Source organism: Urocitellus parryii, chromosome 3, assembly GCF_045843805.1.
Source record: "Urocitellus parryii isolate mUroPar1 chromosome 3, mUroPar1.hap1, whole genome shotgun sequence".
NCBI lineage: Eukaryota > Metazoa > Chordata > Mammalia > Rodentia > Sciuridae > Urocitellus > Urocitellus parryii.
The window spans coordinates 79,037,786-79,062,994 of NC_135533.1; the positions used below are offsets into that span (position 1 = coordinate 79,037,786).

The 25,209-nt window shown below is 35.7% G+C and overlaps 1 protein-coding gene across 1 annotated transcript in view; it reads left to right on the top strand.

The window, feature by feature from the left end:
* The window catches only part of Itgb8 (integrin subunit beta 8), an 81,960-nt gene that overhangs the window by 52,539 nt on the left and 4,212 nt on the right, over positions 1-25,209 (top strand). Inside the window, exons 5-11 of the mRNA XM_026408818.2 lie at positions 381-546; positions 1,126-1,284; positions 13,086-13,181; positions 16,399-16,488; positions 19,655-19,789; positions 21,706-22,111; positions 24,525-24,750. Of these exons, the coding sequence (XP_026264603.1) occupies positions 381-546; positions 1,126-1,284; positions 13,086-13,181; positions 16,399-16,488; positions 19,655-19,789; positions 21,706-22,111; positions 24,525-24,750 (1,278 nt within the window). The remainder of the gene's footprint in view (positions 1-380; positions 547-1,125; positions 1,285-13,085; positions 13,182-16,398; positions 16,489-19,654; positions 19,790-21,705; positions 22,112-24,524; positions 24,751-25,209) is intronic.

The window sequence follows — 25,209 nt, forward strand, 5'->3', positions numbered from 1 at the left end:
CTCCTCTCTCTTCCTTGTCACTGATGTTTGCAAAGTTATCAGTGGCAAACCCTGATAGGAAATTAGTGCAAATTCTTATGCTCCTCTTAGGAATTCACAGCATATCAAAAGCCCTTAGTTGTCCTACATTAAAAAAAAAAGTAAACCTTTTTGTTTTTTTGAACATCAAACCTTATAACTCTATTTCCTGCTCACAAGGAAATGTTCACCAATGTTAAACTTGTATCTAATTTGATAGATTTTTGAGTTTTAAAATTTCTCTGGCAAAAAAGATTCTACTTCCATCTCCTACCATCTCCACAAATTTTACTGTTATTAGTATTCTGAAACTTTATGAAGCAAAGCAAAACAGACTTTGCACTTCTTCTTTTCCCATATAGTGACTACAATTTGGACTGTATGCCTCCCCATGGGTACATCCATGTGCTGTCTTTGACAGAAAACATCACTGAATTTGAAAAAGCAGTTCACAGACAAAAGATCTCTGGAAACATAGACACCCCTGAAGGAGGGTTCGACGCCATGCTTCAGGCAGCTGTCTGTGAGGTGAGAAGTTGCATCGTTGTTGTGTGTTTTAGTGCTCAGATGCCACATGTTCCAAGAATCAACATTTTTATTTTGTCTTTGATTTATGGAGTGAAAACATAGTACAAAAGAATACTTTCTCCTCTTATGGTCCCCAATGTTACTAATTTTGGTATGTGTTTGGGACAGAGGGGCTAAATTGGGAGAGGGACATATATATACAAAGGAAAGAGTAGCTTGCGTACATGGCTCAGGCCTTTCTGACGAAGCTGCTTTTCCCTGCTTCACACTCCAAGAAATCATAAATGGCCTGTAGTCCCATTCACACCACGCTATGGCCCTGCCTTGTAACTTGGCTTTTTCTTTCTCCAGTGGAAACTAGCAATCACTAGCCAGGAACTAAGTGTGGTCCAATGACTGTGGTGACACAGAGGCTAGAGAAATAAACGTGAATGCTATTTATGAAGCAGCATTGTACATGGGCACATCATTCTAGCCTGACTTCATGTTTGTCAACTCAAACATATCCTTTACTTGAGGCAAAGACCACAGTCCAGATCCATGTTATTGTACAAGATCTAATTACATGTTTATTTTAAGAGTCACATTGGATGGCGAAAAGAAGCTAAAAGATTGCTGCTGGTGATGACAGATCAGACATCTCATCTTGCTCTTGATAGCAAATTGGCAGGCATCGTGGTGCCGAATGACGGAAACTGCCATCTGAAAAACAATGTCTACGTCAAATCGACAACCATGGTAATGTAGCAAGAGCTCCTCCGCAGCTATGACTCTTTGGATTAAAGTACAAGTTTAAATTGGCAACTCAGCTATTCTTGTGCCAGCAAATAAAGAAGCAAGACACAGAACCAAGATAAGCCAGGAAAGAGGACGTATGAAACCATATAGTCTATAAATGTTGCCCAATTAAATATATGGCTTAAATTATTTTGACAGCATCTAGTAGTGACTCTTTGATGAGCTGCAAGTCACTGTATAATACTTTAGAATAAAAGGGATACAAGAGTTTCCTTTTTATGTAGTTTATTTAAAGAAAAAAACACATGCCTTTACTTTGTACTGGTGATACGTGTTTGCTATCTTCAAACATACTAAGGAGTGCTCATGAAATGTGGTTGGCTGGAGGAATCTTCATAGTACAATAGGTAGAAGCTAAACAGAAACCAGGATAATGAAACAGCTAAACAAGGAGATTAGTCCAGTCTGTATGTCACTTCCTCCCTCTGACACTCATCTTTGTGTAGGGCCACTTCTTAGATCAGCAGGTGTCTAAGTTGCTTCCTGAGGGGTAGTATAATCTTTGAATCCTATGTGCAGTCTTTTAGTGCCACAACTTCCCCAGCATTAGTATTATAGATATAAAAAATGGACAACAAAGCATCATTTATTTCTGATGTTGACACCTATTTATACATTCTTGAAAATGTTACAATGGAAACTGTAAAACTATCCCAGTTCATGGGTACTGGTGTGTGGGAGGTTTTTCCTACAGCACCCTTAGGCCAAAAGAAGCTTCGTTAAGAACCTAGATATAAATACCTTACCTATTTGTGCCTGACAACTTAGCAATCAGTTAAAAACATTACACTTGATTGAATAGAATATATAGATCTATATTTATGTCATTTTTAACAAGTTACCCATGAACAGGAATTTCCTAAACTTTGTCATCAGAATGGATATTGCTACACTAATTTCCAGTTCCATGTTGATATTTGTGTTGACCACCTTGGCCAAGGTCTGATGTAAGGTCTGATAAACTGTGACCTACTTCCAGCTAGTAGTGTATGTCTACTTGACAGATGCCACCACTATATTGATGCCCTTGGAATTTTGAAACACTTTGTCCACTTCTATGGGTATGCTGTGGTGCTTGAAGACACCTTGCCCATAGTTTGGGAAATGCAGTAGTAGAAGCATAGGAACTATGTTTAAATTTGTGGGGTTCCCATATATAAACTTTAAATAGGTCATTAGTTAATCTAGAATGTTCTACCAGACATGTTGAAAGTCAAGGGGTATGAATGTATGACCAGACAAAACAAGTCCGACCCTTGGATAGCATATCTAAAATTTGGAATTTGGAGTTATCCCAACACAGCCTTTCCCTTTGCAAACTCTCTTCTACCCAGGCTCCTTTCACTTTGGCAGACCTGCCTGCTTCTTTGTAGTCACTTCTTATCTATCTTTTCTCCTGTTTAACCTCTTTTCATCTGAGGTAGGATTCTTATTTACTTATTGGGAGTAGAGAAGGAGACAGGAGGAGCCATTCTATTGAGACAAAGAGAAGCTTTTTTTTTTTTTTTAAGAAAAGGAGAAGTAACAATGGCATTATTCTCAAATTGCAATACTCTTTTGAAGTTTTGCCAAGTTACTGAAGTCATCTCTTCATAAGTGTATTTGAAAGGATGGTGATGCCTCTCTAGGGAGGACTGCTTAAGGAAAGAAAGAAAGAGAGAGAGAGAGAGAGAGAGAGAGAGAGAGAGAGAGAGAGAGAGAGAGAGAGAGAGAGAGAGAGAAAGAAAGAAAGAAAGAAAGAAAGAAAGAAAGAAAGAAAGAAAGAAAGAAAGAAAGAGAGAGAGAGATAGGCAGTGAGGGAAAGAGAAAAGAAAAACTGATGTCGTAAGTTTAGATTTATCTCACGTCATAGATAACCTTAAAGAAGTAAATTGCAATTCTGGTGGAATTTTAGACAGTGTTTGGGGTTTTCCATGTCAGGAAATTGGACCAACCACTGTGAACTTCTTTTACCTTCTTCGTCATCATTTCACCTGTTTAAGAAATGACCTTTCCACGTGTCACTCACTGGTGAGATTGAGGAATCCAAAAAGGAAAGTGCTTGTTAATAACGTGGAATCTTCTTATTTCAGTTGTCTCAAGTCTGTGTTTTAAAGGATCCTCTTCCTAAGAATTCTCATTCCTCTCTTTTCTAGAGATGCATCCCTAAACCAAAAGAAGCTAAAACATTTTGATGGATCCCTTGGCCATGTATTTATTCATACATAAAATATGTGCAACTTCTCTATAGCCCCCTGTATCTAAATCTACCTTGATCCTGACTCTAGGCATGGTTACCTACTTGTTTTGAAATTACCCTATTTCTTTCCTGTTTGTCTATTCTGAAGAAATGTCAAACTTTTTATTAGTTAAGCAAGTAATCAAACACTTTGATTCCTGGCTTTATCTCCAAGCCAATACCAGTAGTGTTGAGTAGGATCCAAGCTTCTTGATCCAAAACTCTGGTTCTTTTATTTCTGAGACGAAATAATTAATAAAATATCTTTTGTATGTCTAAATTATAGGGGCTAGAATTCTAGTCTTGAACACGTAGCTATTTCATGAAGATCAATGTGAACTCCAGAGTAACAGAAATTACTGTTTTGAGTATGTATTAATTGAAAGCACCATAGCAAACTTTTTTCATATAGTGTTAAATTTATCTGAACAACACTATAGGGTGGTCATATAATCATCCTTTTACAAACAGAATTATTGAGGGTCAGAAAAGTTAAGTAAAAGTTGCCTGAGGACGGAGAGCTTAAAACTTAGTAATTGCAAATCTGGGGCGGGGTCCATCCCAATTTTTATGTTAAAATCTTTACTCTTAACCACTTTGTCAATGTCTCAATCAAAAAGAAGAAGAAATAGGGAAACGATGTCTTTGGAGTCACTTCTAAATTCTAGTGTCCACTCTTAAACTCTTGACTCATGGAACTATAAATCAGATGATTTGGCTGATGTAAATTACATAACAAGATATAATTTAAAGTAACTTCTGTTTATACCTTTTTCATATTTGTACATGATTATTGGCAAATGGTATTACACCATTGAATAAATTACATTTTCCACTGCTTTTCCTGCAAGATTAAATGCCAGAATATAAAGCTTGATGTAGTTCTATAATTTGTCTGGTTAAAATGACAGTTTCAAGTACGGCATTGCTTCTGAGATGGTAGATGTTAATTTAAAATTGTTAATAGTGTAGAAGCTAAGGGCCTAGAATTTCATCCTGTCTCCCCACCCGGCTCCTCCAGGGTTATTCCCATCCTTTGTCAGAGCCCTCCCAGAAACCAATCACCCCACCCTTGGTAGAGACCAAGAATAGCACAATGACCTTCAGTCACACTGAAAAGAGACCAGGGAGCAAGAATGTGGGGGTCATCCAGCGAACCTCATTAATGGGATTTTCAGATGTTGATATGACTCTTGGTACTGAATAGAGGGATTCAAATAGACAAGAGCCTACCTTATCCTTATGGTATGTACAAGTGCATACAATGTATTCACTTGTACTCCCTAGATTAGGCCTAATGTTTCATTTTCCACAGGGCTTCTCCTGTGCCCCATCACTCTATGGTCAATGAGTCTTCATTTTCTCCTACATACCTCCTTATAATTCCCTACTGCTGGCTCCAGAGCTCATGCCTTTCCTTACAGTGTGTTGGGATAGACTAGTTGCCAAGTGGATCAGCATCTTAGATGATGAGGCAGGTCAGCAGAGGGCATGTTAGGCATTGTTGTACATTTACGTTTCCTTGCAATGCAAATAGTCAACACTGTGCCTCTTTTCCAGCAATTTTTTAAAGATGTGCTGGACTTTTAGTATACTTGTTTAGGGAACTTTGCTTTTACCATGAATTACACACAATTTTTCTAGAATTGCTGATAAAGAGAGTTTGGGAACATACTGAACTAATTTCATCCATAACTTTGCTATGTGAGTTAACAAACGTTTATAAAGTTATTATATTTATTTCAGGGGATTTTTTCATCTGATAGAGGCATTTTTGACATTGTCAATGATATATATAACTAATATTGATATCAGACCGAGTTCCACTTAAGGGGATAATTGTAATCTTTTAGTAAAGAAATGTGTTAATTTTTGTAGCTCCATGACCAAGAATAACTTCTTTAATTTCAGAAAGTGTTAAAAAAAAAAAAACTGTTTGCTTTAAACTTTTCAGCTCTAACTAAATCTCTGCTCTCTCTTTTCCTGTTTCTGAGCTTTTGTGTCTTGAACACATACTATAAAAATGCTAATTCACTGAGCATTTGTTTTGAGCCAGGCACTTAAAATATATAATCCTAGCTATTGGAGAGGATGAGGCAGGAGGATCACAAGTTCAAGGCCATCCTCAGCTACTTAGTGAGACTCTGTCTCAAAATTTCTTAAAAATTTTAAAAAGGGTTGAGGCTATAGCTTGATGGTAGAATCCCCCATATTTAATCCCCAGTAACAAGAGTAACAGCAATAGCAAGACTAGCGAAATGTCTGACTTCAGCTTGCTGAATCCGCTATTTGAAATCGTAAATGCCATGAGAATATTTCTACCTTTAATTTTTTGAAACCTAATTTGAATGCTTTTCATGTCCTCAGAAGAGTAGCCAGGAAATGATCTCTGCAAACAATATTCATCTGGATTTCTTTTTCATGGAATGCAAAGGTTATAAGCAGAAATTTCTTATCACAGGCTCAGAGGAGCCTGACGATTTTTAGTGCACCTCTGAAATAGGATAAAATGAAAGTTCGAAAAGGTAGCCCAATAAAATTCAAATTTGACTTGAAAATTTATGGAAAGAAATATTCTAATTAATTCAGGTGTTCTGATTAAATCATATTTACCCAGAAAATTGTTTGCTTTAAACTTTTCAGCTCTAACTAAATCTGTACTATCAGATTGCTTGCATGTTATTATCTCTCTCTTAAGATATTCTACTTACTTATTTTTAAATTTTTTGTCATAGCTTTATTGAGGGAAAATTAAAGTACAATAAAATACACATATTTGAAGTATGCAATTTAATCAGTTCGACATGTAATGTAAGCAATACAATCAACATAAAAAGCATTTCATTGCTTTTTATTTTTAATTTGAAATCATGCAGATTGTGTTTCCTGAATGACTTATTACACTAGAAATCAACCACCTTAGCTGAGCGTGGTGGTGTGTGCCTGTAATCCCAGCAGTTTGGGAGGCTGAGGCAGGAGGACCGCAAATTTTAAGCCAGCCTTAGCAATAGTGAAGCGCTAAGCAACTCAGTAAGACCCTTCCTCTAAATAAAATACAAAATAGGGATCTGGATGTGTTTCAGTGGTTGAGTGCCCCTGAGTTAATTCCTAGCACAAAAAAAAGAAAAGAAAGAAATCAATCACCATAAGATATATAAAACCCCATCCCCACATGTCGACTATTTCAAAATTAAATGACACACTTATAAGTCTCTCAGAGGTCAAGGAAGAAAGCACAAGAAAAGAAAATTAAAAATGCTTTGAAGTAAGTGATAATACGAGCTTAAAGTATCAGGATCTGTGGGATGAAACAGTACTCAGATGAACATTTATAACTTAAAGTACTTGTATCAGAAGGAAGCTAGTATAACAATCAAATTATTTTCAATCAAATTATGTGGTAAGAAGGAAAAATAAGAGTAGGATCAGAAATATATGAAATAGAAATAATACAGGTAAAATTTGATAAAAATAAAAAAGTCTAATCAAGAAAATAGAAAGAACACAAAAATTAATATTAATGGAAAGGAAGCTATCAAAATAACCCAACAGATGCTAAAAATATTTTAAGGTAATATTGCAAATGTATGGCAACATATGTGATAGCTTAAATAACATGGGGTCTGTATTAGAGAAGGATCTGTGTGCTGCTGAGAAGGAAGTGTATTCAGTCATTAATGGATTAAATATTCTATATATGTCTGTTAAGTCTAAATTATCAATTATATTTTTGACTTCTATAGTTTCTTTGTTTAGTTTTTGTTTGGAGGATTTATCTGGTGGTGACAGAGGCATGTTAAAGTTACCCAGCATTAATGTATTGTGGTCTATTTGATTCTTGAAATTAATAACGGTTTGTCTGATGTACACAGATACTGCATTTTGGGGGGCATAAATATTTACAATTGTTATGCTTTGTTGACATACAATTCCCTTAAACATGTATGAAATGTCCTTTTTTGTCCCTTCTAATTAACCTTGGCTTAAAGTCCACTTTATCTGATATGAGGGTAGAAACCCCTGTTTACACTGTCCATGTGAGTGATATGTTTTTTCCCATCCTTTCACATTCAATTTGCGGACACCTTTGCCTATGAGGTGACTCTCTTAGAGAGAGTATATTGGTGGGTCTTGTTTTTAATTCAGTCTGCCAGTCTGTGTGTTTTGATTGATTAATTTAGGCCATTAATGTTCAAGGTTATTATTGAGATATGATTTGTATTCCTGGTCATTTGGGCTTATTTCTAGTTTTTGATTTGAATTAGTTTCTCCTTTATTAACTATTCCTTTAGTGTAATTCCTCCCTTTGCTAGTTTTCACTTTTTTTATTTCTTCTTCATTGAATATTTTTTTGTTGAGAGTGTTCTGTAGTGCAAGCTTTTTAGTTGCAATTTTTTAACTTTTGTTTATCATGGAAGGTTTTTATCTCATCTTAAAATCTGAAACTTAATTTTGTTCAATATGGGATTCTTGGTTGGCATCTATTTTCTTTCAGAGCTTGGTATAGGTTATTCCAGGACCTCCTAGCTTTGAGAGTCTGGGTTGAGAAATTAGCTGAGACATAAATTGTTTTCCCGCTATACATAGTCTATATTTTTCTCTAGAAGCCTTTAAAATCTATCCTTATTCTATATGTTAGGCATTTTCATTATAATGTGCCTTGGTATGGATCTATTGTAATTTTGCACATATGGGGTCTTGTAAGTCTGTTGTATTTGATTTTCCATTTTATTCTTTAGGTTTGGGAAATTTTCTGATATTATTTCATTGAAAAGATTGTGCATTCCTTTGGTTAATATCTCTGTGCCTTCATTTACCCCTATAAATCTTAAATTTGGTCTTTTCATGTTATCCCATAGTTCTTGCAACTTCTGTTCATGGTTTCTTAACATGTTCTCTATGTGATTAACTCTGTTCTTAAGATTATGTATTTTGTCCTCATTGCTTGAGATTCTGTCTTCCAAGTGGTCTAGTCTGTTGATGATGCTTTCCGTTGAAATTTTAATTTGATTTATTGTTTTTTTTCATTTCAAGGATTTATGCTTTCCCCCCTCCCCCCAGAAACTCTGCCTCTTTATTGAAGTAATCTTTCACTTCCTGGATTTTTTCTCTGATTTTATTTTTTATACCATCCTTTACTTCTCAGATTAATTTAACTGTGTACATTCTAAACTCCCTCTGTGACATTTCTTCCACTGTGTTGTCCAATGGATTCTGTTATTGGAGTGTCTTGATTTGTTTGGGAAAATTTATTCCTTTGCTTTTCCTGTTATTTGTGGGTCCAGTCATCTAACAGTATGGATCTGATGAAGTAGAATTTCTACATTGGGGACTTATAGTGTCCCTGAAGGTTTCCAGTACCTCACTGTTTAGGGGGAGACAAATAATAATAACAACTAATGCAAACAATAGACAGCATTAAACCAACTATTTCCTACTGTGATGTCTACTTACTTCATTAAGTAGAGTATATGGCTACACTTGGTACCATTTGGGGCAAGTACCACAAATTCAAACACCTGAGGGATCAGTTATGAAGAGTTAATAAGTGAGATGGGTCCATTAAGGCAAATCCAAGGACCATATCTAGCATATGTAGAAATGTCTCTTATTTAGAGTCTTTTGTTAAGACATGTCTTTTATTGATCAGTGTGTGATGCCTGTCCCTTAACTTTCATGTAACAGCACTCAGCACCCCAGTGAGTTGGAGCTACTGCTTTACTTGTGTCTTATAAATGAGAAAATGGAGGTACTAAGGAATCAGTCCCTCACCTGTAGTCACTCCCCTCATAGCTGTGGATGCCAAGCAAAGTGACAAAAGGATAGAACCCCCCACTCAACTTTAGTTTGGGCTTGGTAATTATGGAAATACAGGTGAAAGCCTTTATGCATTCACCCACTTATCCCCACTATCAGTGTGAGAGGCAGCTACTGCTATTTCTATCAGTTTATGCACATGGAAACTGGATCCCAGAAAAGTGAAGATGCCCAGTCACATAGTATATTAGTCACCTTTCTGTCACTATAACAAATACTGAAATAATCAAATTATAAAGACAAAGGATTATTTTAGCTCCTAGTTTGGGGGGTTCTAGTCCATGATAAGTTGCTCACATTGCTTTGGACCAGTGGTGGCACATAATGGTGTCAGCAAGTGGTGAAACATAACCTCTCACCTTGTGGTCAGGGATCAAAAGAGAGAAAGTGGAAGGGGCCAGGATCCCACAATCCTCTTGTGAACACACCTCAATGATCTATCAAAAGTCCCCACCTGTTGCAGGTTTTACCCTTCATAGGACCTTTTCCATATCCAGACACATTTTGGTGGTTGCAATCAGGTAATGGAGGTGCTACGTTCTAATGGGTAGATTCTAGGGTTGCTGCTAGACATCCTATACTGCAGAGGACAATCCCCCAAACTAGAAAATATCCAGCCCAAAATGTCAATAGCACTGCTATTGAGAAACCCTGGTCTGTGCAGTTAGCACTATGCTGCCACTCAAAGAGGACACAGGCTAAGGCAATGGATGTGCGCTGAAAATGTATGCTTCAAACTTTTTATCTCCAAATAAATCTCTGCTATCAGATTGCTTGCATATTATTTGTCTCTCTTCTTTAAAAAGTGAACTCCAAAAAATAAACCAGATAATTAAATATTTTTATTTAACTAAGTTGTTAAAATATTTCAATATCCAATTCAACAAATTTGAAATTATTTTATAAACTTTTAATTATTAATTTTGTTGAAGGTGAAGGGTTTCTTAGACATTTTCTTTTCATACCCCAAGTATACACATTTTTGAAAATTCTACCACATCTCCACAGTTAGCTCTTTAACTGAACTTGCTCCTAATGACCCTTTCATGCCCCTCTTGCCTTCTGACATTTATGAGTTACTTCCCACTGCCTTCACTATCTGGTAGCTGTTTTGGCATATTGCTTTTCCTTCTCCCTTTTGCCCCTGAAATGCCTGTTATCTCTATTAATTATTCTCAGAGTTTGGAGAAACAATGTGAACCAGGTTAGACAGAGGGGGAATGAGACTTGAGGAGCAGTGACATCATCGAACAGCACAGCTGGCTAGAGGGAGTGTGTTCTCCTGCCAGCAAAGTAAAAGACATAGGAGATAAGATACTTAAAGGATATGCTTCATTGAGGAAAGGGGAAGGGACTTTGGAAAGGTCTATTCATTCAGAGGTCTCTTGTCAGCAGTGGTTTATTTAAGCATCTGTTATACATTTGTAATAAAAAAAAATCTGCCTCAAGGTACTTGGAATTTTCTTTTCAAACTGATTTAGCTTCAGGGTTCAAAAAACATGTTCTTTCAAACTTTAAAAACCCGACTTTTTAATGAGTTTCTGACCAAACTTGAATTTTCTTGATTTCAATTTTGTGTACTTTTGGTCAATGTGACTTCCTGTTTATGGAAGGAAGGAGATTAAGAAGGCTCCAAAAGCTGCATACACTCATGACTGTTCTTTAAATGTTGATTTTATGAGCGTTAAATATAAACTGATTAAAATTATATGGGTTAAATTTTTCTCAAAATATGCATAGTTTTATAAATTAAGAGGAATAAGTACTTGACAAGTTGCAATTATTTTTCTGAAAGCAAAAATATTTGAAAAGTAGTTTTTTACCATCAAGACAAAAATCCCAATACATCAACACTTACCTTGCATTTACTTGTTCTCTTTAATTTACTAAGCATTATGCAAAGTATCATAAATCTATTTTAAGATTATACATTTTGTTAGGAAAAGGAATGAGAATTTAGCTGGAAGAATTTATATGTGATGAATTTTTTTCTATTGCTTTAAAATTACATTTTTAAGAATTGCTCTGGGTAGAATTTTTCTTATGAAAACCATGTGGTATGCTTTCTAAGCTCGTTATAAATTGGTTTCGTATCACATTTAAATGCAACTCATGAAAATTTGGGTTGCCTCTACCACTGTAGACAATATAGAAATGAAAGTATATTTGTTATGATTTCTCCTGGATTTGAACCCAGGGCTCATGCATGCTATGTACATGATGTACCATTGAGCTACCCCAAGCCTTGATAGGATTTTTTTGGACACTACTTCTTAGGTCTATATACATAAATTTAATATGTGGGTCACAGAACTTGGGTTATAAGCAAAAGTAGTTAATTTAGCTTTTGTACAAAGTTTGTGTCGTTACAAAAATACAGAGATATTCACCAAGTTGATTTAGTGAAATTTTCTCTTAAAGCAAACAGTTAATATTAGATAGTGCAATCTGGAGCAAAACCTTGGAGTGATTTGAACTTGAATTATATAATACTGGTTAGGTTTAGTCACAAAACCCTTGGTTCATGCAATCAGCACCAACAAATAGGCAAGGCTACTGCAAGTGGAGTTTGACACCATCTCTCTGAGAGATGTCTAGTATGAACTTGTTAGTTGAGATTATCACTTTAATTCCTAGAAGAGAATTTATAAAAAGAAAAATAAAAGCTACTAAGTCTAACTGTATAACATTGCATGGCAATTTCTATGGTTGTCAATTTCTCATATTTTCTAAAATAAATTTTATTCCCCTCCTCCTCCTCAACCCTAGCTTTCTCATCACCACAAGGAATGCCACAAACAGCTCTGCATTATGTTTTATTCACCAAAGTAAAACAGGTTTATGATATATATCATCTGACAAGAAAAATTAAGTATGATAATAAATTGAAAGATCTTTAATCTACACTTTGTATGAGAAGTTAGAAATGAAAAGTCACAATGGCTATTAGTTTTGAGTACCTACTAGATGCAAGAAGCTACACCAAATAGTTCACATATTATTGTTATCTCTTTAATCTTGCCAGTAGTCATAGAAGGCAGATAACAGTCACATGATACAGAGGACGGAAGTGAGACCTTTTGTCATAAAGTGACAAACCTGTGATTTGAGCACAGAATTTTAGGCTTCTAAAGAGAATTTATTTGAATCAGGTTACAAATCAAATATGTGTGTGTGTGTGTGTGTGTGTGTGTACACCTGAACACATGTGTTTACAGACATATACATGTACACAGCATTTTGCATTTCAACACATGCTGCTGAATTTTGACTCAGAATATGGTTGTCACTAATGTGTCTCTATTTCTGAATTTTAAATTATGTTTCAATTATATCACTTTGAGTCCAGTGTTAATCAGAAGAGGTCCTGGTCATTTTTTGTACTACACTGAATGAGGTTTTTAGGGAGCTTTTTCCTATAAATTGTCCCTAACACATTAATATTTTTTAGCATGTTAGCTTATTCTTTTTTTATTTTAATTTGTGATATATGACAACAGAATGCATCACAATTCATATAACACATATAGAGCACAAATTGATGTTATATATGAAAAGAATTTAAATATCTCTAGTGAAACCATAACCTTTCCCTGGTGTATGTTGTTGCATAAGTCACAAGGCTTTCTTCATAGTAGCTGTTTGGATGTGTGTGGGGCTGAGCTACAAATTTTCATTCCTTTCTTTATTTCATTATCCATTGCAGGAACATCCCTCGCTAGGCCAACTTTCGGAAAAACTAATAGACAACAACATTAATGTCATTTTTGCAGTTCAAGGAAAACAATTTCATTGGTATAAGGTATGTCAATTCCTAAACATACGAATTAGAATGTTTACATTAGTAGTCGAAATTAGGGCACTTCTTGGAACCAGAGATAAGAATTTGAAATTATATAATCTGAATTTAATAATGTATTAACTAAAATACATTTTATTGTATCTTAAATTAGCATTTAAGTACAAATTCGACCTAGGTTTGTAACACATAGAAACAAGTCATGCACTAAATTCTGTTTGAGAATTATATCTAATATACATAGGCATAGCCTAACACTGAAGGACATGATGGATGTGACAATAACAAGAAAGATTCTTATCAGGTGAAAGTACTTCACACTTCATATCTATATCTTTCATGTCCAGATTCCTGCTTATAATCTAGCCATGGACATATTCTTACCATAGGCTAAAGTTAAAGAATTATCTGCTTGATTTTCCATAGCACCAGCACATCTAGCTTTGGTGTATATTTTCTACTAAAGGACCAGGAAGAGCCTGAGAAGTGACTGAGCCAGCCAAATTCCCTATGCAGGTGTGGTTTCGGTGGTGTCCTGAATCCTTCGGGGCAGTTGCTCAACATAGAATTCCTCTTCTGTGCCTTACTATAATTGTCTTTTGGTTTTTTTAGGGTCTGTCTTCTAGAATCTCTTTTCTTCATTTCTATAATGCTGTGGTGTCCTTGTTTCCAACATGCATCGCTATCCACCAGATCTTCATCTCTTTACTATCTTTATTTCTTCCTTCTACTTTCCAACTGCAAACTTCTCTCACTGGCTAGCTGCAAGTACCCTTACTTACTTTTTAAAACTTTAGAGAAACTACATTATCTTTTGGTTTCAACGGATACTTAAAATCATTTTCATCGTCCACAAACTGGTGTTACATTCTCTGATTTACCTAACACCTAACAGCCACATTTGTCATCTGAAAGTGCCACTTTAATCATATCACTTATTCCTTTAGAAATATGTAGTGAAACTTTAGTCCCTCCCTGATTTCCATATACCATGAAGCCAAGTTTTAAGGTGATAACAAATTAACATCCACAGAAGTAGGGCTCTGACCCAAATAAAATGGCTTTAACCATTTTAATAACAAGAGGAACAGTGTCTACTGACTGAGTACTTAACTATTGCCAAGTACTGAGTTCAGAAACACTAATGCATCTGAGATCTTACCATCTCACTGAGTGAGGGCAGTTTTATCAGTCTGCTCATTTTAAGATGGGGAAACATTTTGAGAGGATACATACTTGCCCAGAGTTCTCTAACAACTCAAATCTTGTGATCTTAACTTGTAAGCTGAATAGTTGACTTTGGAATACCATGTAGCTTTGGATAGCTTTTGCTTCCTCTTTCTCTATTGTTCAGAGTGTTATTGGTTCTCCCACATTCTCCCTTGTCCTTTATAAATTTGCCACTGACTGATAAACCATAAACCGGGTTTATTATTAACTGAATTGTGAACAAAGTAAACATCATCAGGCTCCAAAAGCCGGATATGAGCCCTGCTGAGTCCCACACGCACCCTTGTAGGCACCTACTTTAGCTGCTCATGGATCTTTTTCTATCACCCATCTTTCATTTTTTTCATTTTTCTATCACCCTAACAGCATTGAAACTCATCCCCCAAATCCATTCTCCACATGGTGCAAGATAATGCGTTGAAATCACAAGTATGTCCACAGTACTTTCTGGAGCAAAATATCCTAGGGGCTCCCTATGATTTAGAGGACTGAGTTTCTAATTTGGCACCTGGTTCTATCTACCTCTCTCTGGGGCCTCTTTTCCCTAACTTGCCCTTGTCCCTCCGGCAATGTGCCTGATCTTCCCCTGCACACACACACACACACACACTCACCAACCTGCTTCTTTCTTTGTGCTTTTGTTCTTGCTGCCCCCACTGCACCCCCATATGTGGAAGTCATTCTCTCTCATGACTGCGTTCACTCCCACTCAGCATCCTCCACGAAGAGCTTATAAGTCAGCTCCTTAAGGAAACAGCCCCTGATAACTTTCCCCAGCTCTGCAGTCCTTGCCAGGCATCCTGCTTAATAGCTTCTGTGCACAAATGCCTCATGTGGCTTATATTTTGTGGAATTATCATTTATAGACCTGTGAGATCCTTAAGGACAGAAACTATGTGGTCTAGTAAGTTAGCATTTCCAAAGTAGTATGTAATAGATGCTCAATAAAGGCATCTGTTAATAAATGAATTTTATTATTTTTTCTTTTTTTTATTGTTGGTTGTTCAAAACATTACATAGTTCTTGATATATCATATTTCACACTTTGATAAATGAATTTTAAAAATCTGTGATACATTTTTCCCTATGACTTGAGATAACAAATTGTTGGTGTTTAAATATGGATAGTATATGGAAGAAAGTTAATGATGCTTGTGAACTGAAAAAAATGAGTGAATAAGTGGATTTCAAGATTTTCATAATCTGAATTCTTATAAATATGCACCTTTATTCTAGTCCAACTGCTTTTCTTCCTCTTGTAGCCCTGTAAGCCTTTGCTCATTCTCACATTCTCCCTGGTAATAGCATCTCCTCCAAAATTAGTAAGCATTACCCATCACAAACTCCTCTTCTTTGAAGCTCCACCTATAACTCTGATTTTTCCTACTGTCTGATACAACATGCCCCAAAGGTCATTTCATGGATCAGCAGTTTTATAAAATATATATATTATGTAAGAAAAGAGTTTGGCATTTAAAGAAGCATTGGGGAATGCTGCATTAAACTGAGTCGAATTATTTACAAATTACAGGACTGCTCAACGTTTTAGTTTGAAAATGTGCAATTTGGATCTCTGGATAGAATAAAGATATGCAGAACTTCCCAAACTTATTGGCCCTTAGAACATTTTTTCATGTTCTAAGTCTCTTAGGGCTGTGTTCCATGGAAGATGCTTTGGAAATTCTGATATAATTCTGATGTTATTTTTAGGTCATCATGTAATTCAGGATGCACACACCCATGCTCATGCGTATTTATTTGCATTTGTACACACACACACACACACACACACACACACACATACACACTACCTTTTCATGGGTATAAGGGCTTGCAATCCTACCAGGTTGCTTATATTTTTCATGTTTTATATTTTTCCTGCATATAATGTCTCATCTTCCATTGGTAATGGAAAAATATTAAATATTTGTTGATTACTGAACCACTGCAGCGTTTGCCATTATGTAAATTCAACTGATGTGTTTTCTAGGACCTTCTACCCCTTTTGCCTGGCACCATTGCTGGTGAGATAGAATCAAAGGCTGCTAACCTCAACAATTTGGTAGTAGAAGCCTACAAGGTATGCATATATCATATACGATTTTTGCCAAATAAACTTTAACTTTCCAAATAAACATTTCTGTGACAACATACTAACTAGTGCGGTATCATCTTGAGAGGAGTGGTAGAAAGAACATAAAATTAGGAACAGGGAATCTGGCATTTAGGCCTGGTCTTAGCACAAACTACCATGGTCCCTTGGGAGACTATGTGGTCTCCTTGATAGCCATCCAACACTGGGCCTGAGACTTTCTCAGTTTCCTTCCAAATCTAATGCTCAATGAGTTACCTACTCATGGCTACAAAAGGCATTTTGTTACCAAGAAATTGCATAATTTCCCTTTTTCATGAATTATGAAATCCACACTGTTATTTAAAGAAACAACCTGCAGGGGAAATGAATTATCTGGGACATAGAGATTACTAAGATGATTTTGTTCTCTATGATCAATTATTTGATTGTTCAGTCAATTATTTGAGCACATTCATCAAAACAGTTTGTGTAAAAGAATCACCTTGACAAGTATGGTCTGTTATTTATGGTCGTATGCTCTCATCAATCCTGTGAAGAGTGGGCAACTGAATGCAAAGAATTTAAAGAAACATCTGTTCTCTCAAACTGGGTCATGGCTTCATGTCATATGTGCTGTAATGTTGTAATACCACTAAGAACCAGACACTTTTCACACATGACTTCATTTAATCCTCACCTAGGCAGGTGTTACTACTCTCATTGTATATTTGTAGAAACAGAGAAGTGAAGCAAATTAACCAAAGGTCACACAGCTAATCAGAAGAATCAGGATCAGAATCCAGGTGTTCAACGTCATGCCCCAGGTGTTTCCTGCTTTGTGATATCACCTATTTTTCTTTTGTCGTTTTTATGTAGTATCAAGCTTGCTCGATTAGACCTTGAATTTATGGGCCAGTTATAAAGTCTCATTTTCCCAAATTCTCTGATGTCCTTCCCAAACATGTAAGAGTTGAATAGTGTAAAGAACAGCCAAAACGTGGAGAAAAATCTCAGATTTCTCTAATCATCTTCAAGAAGCACCTGCCTTCAACATGAGTACAAAAGGGAAAGGCAGAAAGTAGACACTGGATAGACAATGAAGAATTATTGAAAGTTATTCTTTAAAATGAAAATAAACCTTGCTAGATTATTTTTGCCGAGAACTTTTATTTTGTGTCTGAAACTGTGTAGAATGAAATAAGGAAGAACATCTTAAATGACATCTCTCACTTACAAAAGAGTGTTATGACTAGGGATTTTTATCAAGAAAAATCAAATGTGCATGTAATTTTTTCCCATCAAGAGTGTGTTTCTGAGAAGAATCCAAATAAGAAAGGAATTTATACTGTTAGGACTGAATTGTTATAGTATGAGACCATTTATTACCCCAAGCAAGGAGCATAAACTGACAACTTTTCACCTATGTGTCATACAGTATCCAAGGAAAGGAGACCAAAGTATCTGCTTTAATTTCTTTATTTGTCTAGAACAGATATGGGATGTCTGATCCCACTGTGGTTCTGACTGATCTTACAGTGACATCAATTAAAAAGCAAAACAAACTCAACTCTGGCTAACTACCTTAGGTTGAGATTCTGTCATTTTTTATGTGTCTATATTTTCAAAATTCTTCTGAAATTTTATCTTGTCTTCACCGTCCAACAGAAACAATTCCCAATTCATTGAAGAATCTTAAAACAGAAAAAATAATCTGTCTCATTACTGATTAGATCTTAAAGGAGAAGCTTCAGATTGTGTCAGGAGATTAATTCCTACATTCTAAAACTGGGAAATATTTTAGAGATCTATCTTTACACATTGCTTGAAAAACATGGGCCTAACTAGCTTAAAGTCTTAAAACAGAATTTCTGAAGGGTAAACTGAGCACACTCCTTGAATTAAGTATTTCCTTCTGATCTGACATATTATTGCATATCCATCTTTGCATATCCTTGAAAGTTCCTTTTGGTTTGCCAAAATTATTCAATTAACAGTTGCAGTGTATGACTTCTCTAACATGGTGGTACAGGCCTGTAATTCTAGCTGCTCAGGAGGATTGCAAGTGGGAGGCCAGTCTGTGCAACATAGTAAGACCCTGCCTCAAAATGGTGCTGAGATGGTCTTTTTTAATCCAAATAATACTCATGAATTTGAGGAAAATATTTTGTTCTAAAGATATGCTACTGGAATTCCATGCTCAATTATTAATCAGTAAGCCCATGTACCTTTATTGATTATACCATTGGAAAAGAAAAATTATTCACGTAAAGGATTAGAATCCTCTGAAAGTATTTTTTTTCTTCCTACACTGCCACTTTTCTTCCTCTGTTTACAAGTATAAGCTATGAGTTTTTGCATTTAGTTGACTCTTCATTTTATGGGATAAAATGCACACAGATCTGAAAGACATAATTAAAGTAGCTAGATCCTTTGGAACTTAAGAGATTGAGATAGAAGAAATTACTATATATCTAATACATGATAGCCACTAAATCTTATACTGAATGAGCATATAAATGAGTGAATCAATGAATTTTTTTTCTGTCTAGTTTAGAAGCCCCAGTTTGGAATGAAGGCTTGGTACAAATTTGACTAACAAAAGCAAGCCCTCGGTCTTAACACAATTTATAAGCCATTCTTAAAGGAACATGTCTGTCAGGTCATTCCTTCCAAAACTGTACCTTTCAACTCTGTATCAATAAGGCATTTTAGCTTTCATGATAGTATAAAGTGTTTGAAATTAAAATGTTTTTTTAATAGCTGTTATCTTTCAGAAGCATGTTTCATGTTTTTAGCTATGGAAATTCACCCTTTGTGATATATGGTCTCAATGTTTTACTTAAACTGTATCATAATATGTAAGTAGCACTGGATTTTGAAAGATAATTTTCATAACAGGTTGAGTGAGAAATAGTTTTGAAGTAATCAAAATGCACAATGGGGAAAACAGAACCATTTAAATGCAGAAAATCTAATCTTTCAGTATTTCTTACATATTTCAAATGTAATGGGTCATTATGTGGAAACACTGTATTTATTCATCCTTTTACAGAGACAGACTCTTTGACTTAGTAAAAAATTAAACCTAGAGTAATTGGATAAGCTTGACTCTGCTTCATTGCTTATATTTGAAACCATTACAGCATTTAATTAAAAGATGATGTCTCCACAGAAACTCATTTCAGAAGTGAAAGTGCAGGTGGAAAACCAGGTACAAGGTGTCTATTTCAACATCACAGCCATTTGTCCAGATGGGGCCAGAAAGCCAGGCACCATTGGATGTGGAAATGTGACAAGCAATGATGAAGTATGTGGGTGTGCATTTTTCTTATTTAAAATAAGCTAAATTTGTTTGGCACGCTTTCCTCACAGAAAAACCAAACCATTCTGAATAATTTTACTTAACTGCTGACTCCAGGAATTTTATTTATACTTCAAAGTAACTTTCATTGTCTCTTCTCAAAGTTACCTTCTTGTTTTAACTCAATTAACTATTCTCTTGAACCCTCAAGTTAAAATAAATAAATATGTATTATGTTGAACACTTGTTTAATAACAGTAACTTCCAACGTAGGTGACCCAATTGGTATAGAAGAGGAAATCACATCTCCTTTTGGATTCAAATCTGCTTATTCTCAAGGGTAAATGTGATATTGAAAGTAATAAGCTATAGGGAAGAATGACACAATTGATAAAGTCTAAGAATTTCAAAATCTTTCACTTTGTGTTTGCCTCAGTCCATTCATAATCAGGTAGGGAAATTGACTGAGAACAATAAAAAAGGAGGAGTTGAAATGAGATGTAAAGAAAAGAGGTATAAATCACAGTAGCATCAGGAAACAGGACCAGAGGAGCAGGGATTCTCCAAGAATTGGCACAGTAGAGAGGCACAGCAGAGAGGCACACACAGGGATCCTTGTGGGGTAAAGATATCTCCAGTGAGTCGTTTTCCTCTTGAGGCATGACTTATCTCATTTTTAAACAGATGGCTTAGACTAGAAGAACTTCTCATCTCCCTGCTAACTCCAAGGTTCTATAATTGTATTTGTTTTATTTATTGTTATTATTGGTAGTAGTAGTAGTAATTTTTTGTGATGCTGGGGATTGAACTCAGGGCCTCACTTAGGCCAGGCAAGTGTTTTACCCGTGAGCCACATCCCTATCCTCCTCTATAATTTTATTAATCACTTACAGCTTACATGTCAGGTCCTAGAGAGAAAAAGTGATGGAAAGAGGTAGAACATTCTCAATAAAAGGAGACTTTTCTGTAGTTAGAAAATATTTTCCCTCTTGAGAATTTTAGAATCTGTGGGTAGTATAATTGTGCCTACAAGCTGTACATTTTAAATTAATTACTGCAAGTTTCTAATTCTGTAGTTTCCTCTATAATCAGTTCTTGGATTTTGTTCAAAAGCCATCATACAGCAGTTTACAAAATACACATTTGATTTTCATTAAATATAAAGAAATTTTTTCTATCATAAAATAACACTAAGTTACTTACTGAAGAATGAAGCAATTCTTTCAAAAATCTCAATTTTGGAGCAGTGGTTTTCTTACATCTTAGGGTTTTTTCTTTCTTTCTTTTTTTCCTACATTTCTTTTCCCCCTTGACTTTCAACCAAGTTGTATAAACAACGTGACTCTAAGGAATAGTCATTTGACCTCTTAATTACATAAACCCCAAGTTTTGCTCTACGATTAATAATGGCAATGACCACATTATCCTACACATCTGTTAATCCTTAACATTCTTAAGACAAAAACATTTTGAGTACAGCACCAACACTAACTTTATAATAAGACTGAGTCAAACTCCTAATACATGTTGAAGCCTAAATTTAGTTCTTTTTATATCATGATATATAACATAATTTCCAACCAAAAACACAGATTATTTTTAAAATTGTAATGATTTTAGTCCAACTTGAAAATAGGAAGGTGGAGTAGGCACTTCATATAAGCAGGATCAAGTCTGTTTATTGGTGTATTATAGGCAATTAGCAATCATTGGTTCCTCTAATTCTTTAGTTTATTAATCAGAAAATAAAAGACACTAAAAGGGATTTTGCATCTTCATGTGAAAAAACTTGCCTGGGTATTTTATAAACAATTACTCTAAGATGCTATTGTATTATTGATTGAAATATACTGACACATAAAATATTGGCAATAAAAATATCAAAGGATGTAATTATATTTCCTTTTTCTTCCTAAATTTAGGTTCTTTTCAATGTAACAGTTACAATGAAAAAATGTGATGTCACAGGAGGAAAAAACTATGCAAAAATCAAACCTATTGGTTTCAATGAAACCACTAAAATTCACATACACAGGCGCTGCAGCTGTCAGTGTGAGGACCACAGAGGACCTAAAGGAAAGTGTGAGGATGAAACTTTCCTGGACTCCAAGTGTTTGCAATGTGACGAGAGTAAATGCCATTTTGATGAAGATGCATTTCCATCTGAGAGTTGCAGGTTACACAAGGATCAACCTGTTTGCAGTGGTCGAGGAGTCTGTATTTGTGGGAAATGTGTATGTCACAAAATTAAGCTTGGAAAAGTGTATGGAAAATACTGTGAAAAGGATGATTTTTCTTGTCCATATCACCATGGAAATCTGTGTGCTGGTGAGTATAAATGCATACAGGTAATTTTTACTAACGACTATCCTGGTAGCATATAGTCTCGTGTATCTTTAAAAATATGTTACAAATTGCCATCACTGAATCTGAATTTAATACTCACAGTTTCATAGTCTGCAAAATTAGGTCACCGCAACAGTCACAGCAGGGGTTTTAATATTTATGCTTAAAGTATACAGGATATACTTCTAAATAAAAACCTAAAATTAATTGTAATTCTCAAATATTCTTTGATCTTGGAAAGAACATCCCAGAAGGGGAAATTACTGATGATGGCTGACACGTTTTCCAAAAGAATGAGGGTATTCTTCCACAAGGGTCTGATTCATTCTGGCAAATACTCACTCCAGATTGCTCAGAGGATTTTATTTCTGTCAGGATGAGGGGGGAGTGAGCTATAAAAATATACTTTTCATTCATTGGAAAATTCTTAAAGCATCATTATAGATGGTATTGTAAGTTTGTGGTAATTTAAACCTCAGCAGTTTATTTTTGGACCACCACCAGCAACAGAATTGCCAGAGGACAGCATTCTTCAAGAAAATACTAGATTATTAAGCAATCTAGAAGATTAGTCTTTGTGGCCACACACAGACCACATTTTTAAAATGAAATGAATTAAAATAAAAATATCAAGGTTACTTTGTGTCTAATTCAGCTTACTGCCACCTACAGGTTAGAGTCCAATAACTGTGCAACACTTGAATATTAAAATATTATTGTTAAATATATTAAACTCTCTGCCATCTGAGTTCATAGAATAATTTCACTTACTGTGAAAATGCCTTTTTAGCATTTGCATTGTAGTAGATAAATATTTGTTAAGTTGTTGATGAATGAAAATATTTCATTACTGTAAGGATATGGAAAGTAACAGCCTATAAAAATAAATTTTATATTGTTACAAAAGCTAATTTTTCAAAATATTTTACCTAAATGTGTGATGGCAAATTATCTTTTTATTCTATTATATGCACGGAATGTTTTGTATTTCAAACATATATTCAACTGTAGCTGGAATCATAGAGAAGATGATAAATTTAGAATAAATAGATAACTTTAGAATAAATCAGCCATTGTTTACTATATTTTATAGGGAAAGGAAATGCTATTTTACAGGGAACAGAAAGGCTTTCTCCACAGCTGTCAGTTCCTCAAAGACATTTCAAATACATTGAGAATCCCATTCTCTGCTGCAAATATCCAAAAATCATGTACTGACCCTTCCTTGTGACTATGATACTACTGACCCTCAAGCACTTGAGAATCTGCTTTGAATGGTTGTATGTAAGAGAAAACTGTAGGGCTGACATGCATCCTCTAGTCTCCCCGAGGAATAAAAGCACATGTTCCCAGGTTGGCTGGCCAGGACTCGACTTGCAGGCTGTACGGAGGAGCAGGGTCTGGAGGACATCTGTTTGGCCTGGACCTCATTAGTTTTACACTTAACAAGCTGAGCTGATCCAGCAGTGGACCCTGTGGGACAGTTAACTTGTAAGGTGCTCAGCAATAAAAGAGAGAAAGGAAATGAGGAAAAGAAGGCAAGGAACAGAAGGGAGGGAAGGAAGGGAAGATTAATTGACTTGTAGCTAAAAAAGCTTGAGAAATACTGCACAATCCTGTAAAATGTACCCCTTCTTGAAGATTTCTAATTAGCATTGGCAGATTAAATTTTGGACACTTCCAGCAATCAAAAATTCATTTAATTATGTATAACCAATGTTTCCTCAGCTTGTGTGCATAAAGACCCCTTGTGCACGTGCACACTCCCCACCCCCAACACACACCATCTTCCTTTCTTCTTGCCATTGGCCACCTATTCATAGCTCGCAGCAGAGATGAGAACAACACTGATAATCTACTAAATACTATTCTGAGGATATGAGAGAATTATTTCAACTCCTCAGAAAATCTTATCTTTAAACATAGCCTTCACCACACTGAAGCACTAAGAGGGTTTGCCTCCTAGTCCTTCCAAGTCATTCCCAGCCCTTAGCAATAGGGCAACTATGAGAATAGATTATGGAAGTCATTAATCAAATACTCTTATTTTCTGATCTCATGTCACATAACATTACTTTAGCTTTTGTAACTTCTTTATATTTCTGTGTCTTAATTTAAAACTGAACGTATGACACTTAAGAGAGTTGGGCAGCCACCACAGGAGGGACTTCCTTTACATTTGTTAGCACAGAATATTAGTACGAGAGATTATCTACAATAGGACATCTTTCCTAAATTCTGGCACTCTTTAGGTCAGACGAATAGAAAATGATGCTGTTTCCGTTCACTTGACTGCCTGTTCATTTCTGTGGAGGTGGGAAGTGAATCCACACTTGGAAACTCTTCACAAGTCAGTGGCGTCTCTAATGTGGGTCCTGGTGTGTCTTGGTTGCAGGGCATGGAGAGTGTGAAGCAGGCAGATGCCAGTGCTTCAGCGGCTGGGAAGGGGATCGGTGCCAGTGCCCCTCAGCATCATCTCAGCACTGTGTCAATTCAAAAGGCCAGGTGTGCAGCGGCAGAGGCACGTGTGTGTGCGGCAGGTGTGAGTGCACAGATCCCCGGAGCATTGGCCGCTTCTGTGAGCATTGTCCCACTTGTCACACAGCCTGCAGTGAAAACTGGTATGAGCTCTCTGACTTCCACAGTCGTAAAGCAGCCCTGCAGCTGCTGTTTTTGTTGGTTCTGCCTTTCTTAATCTCAGAGTTGCCAGACAAATTGTTACCTTCATGCTAAAAAAGAAGTGAATGCAGACATTTTAGAAATTAGGGGACTTGAATTCCAATCTCAGCCCAATAACTAGCTGTAGAGCATCACAATAAATCCAGACACTCACTACCTTAGTTTTTTTTTTAATAAGTTTTAGAAAATAGAGGCTGTCTGCTACAAAGCTGATGACTAATTAATTGTGTAAGACAAGTTGTTAAAAATCCTCTATGTCTCAATTTTCTGAGTTTGAAAGTAAGGATGATGATGAATAAAAACAATAATGTTAAAATTCTGTGGAAGAATTATTAAATTAAATTAAATGTGAAAAGCAGAATAAAAGCACACCTTTGTATTTGGTGCCTGATGGTTGTAGA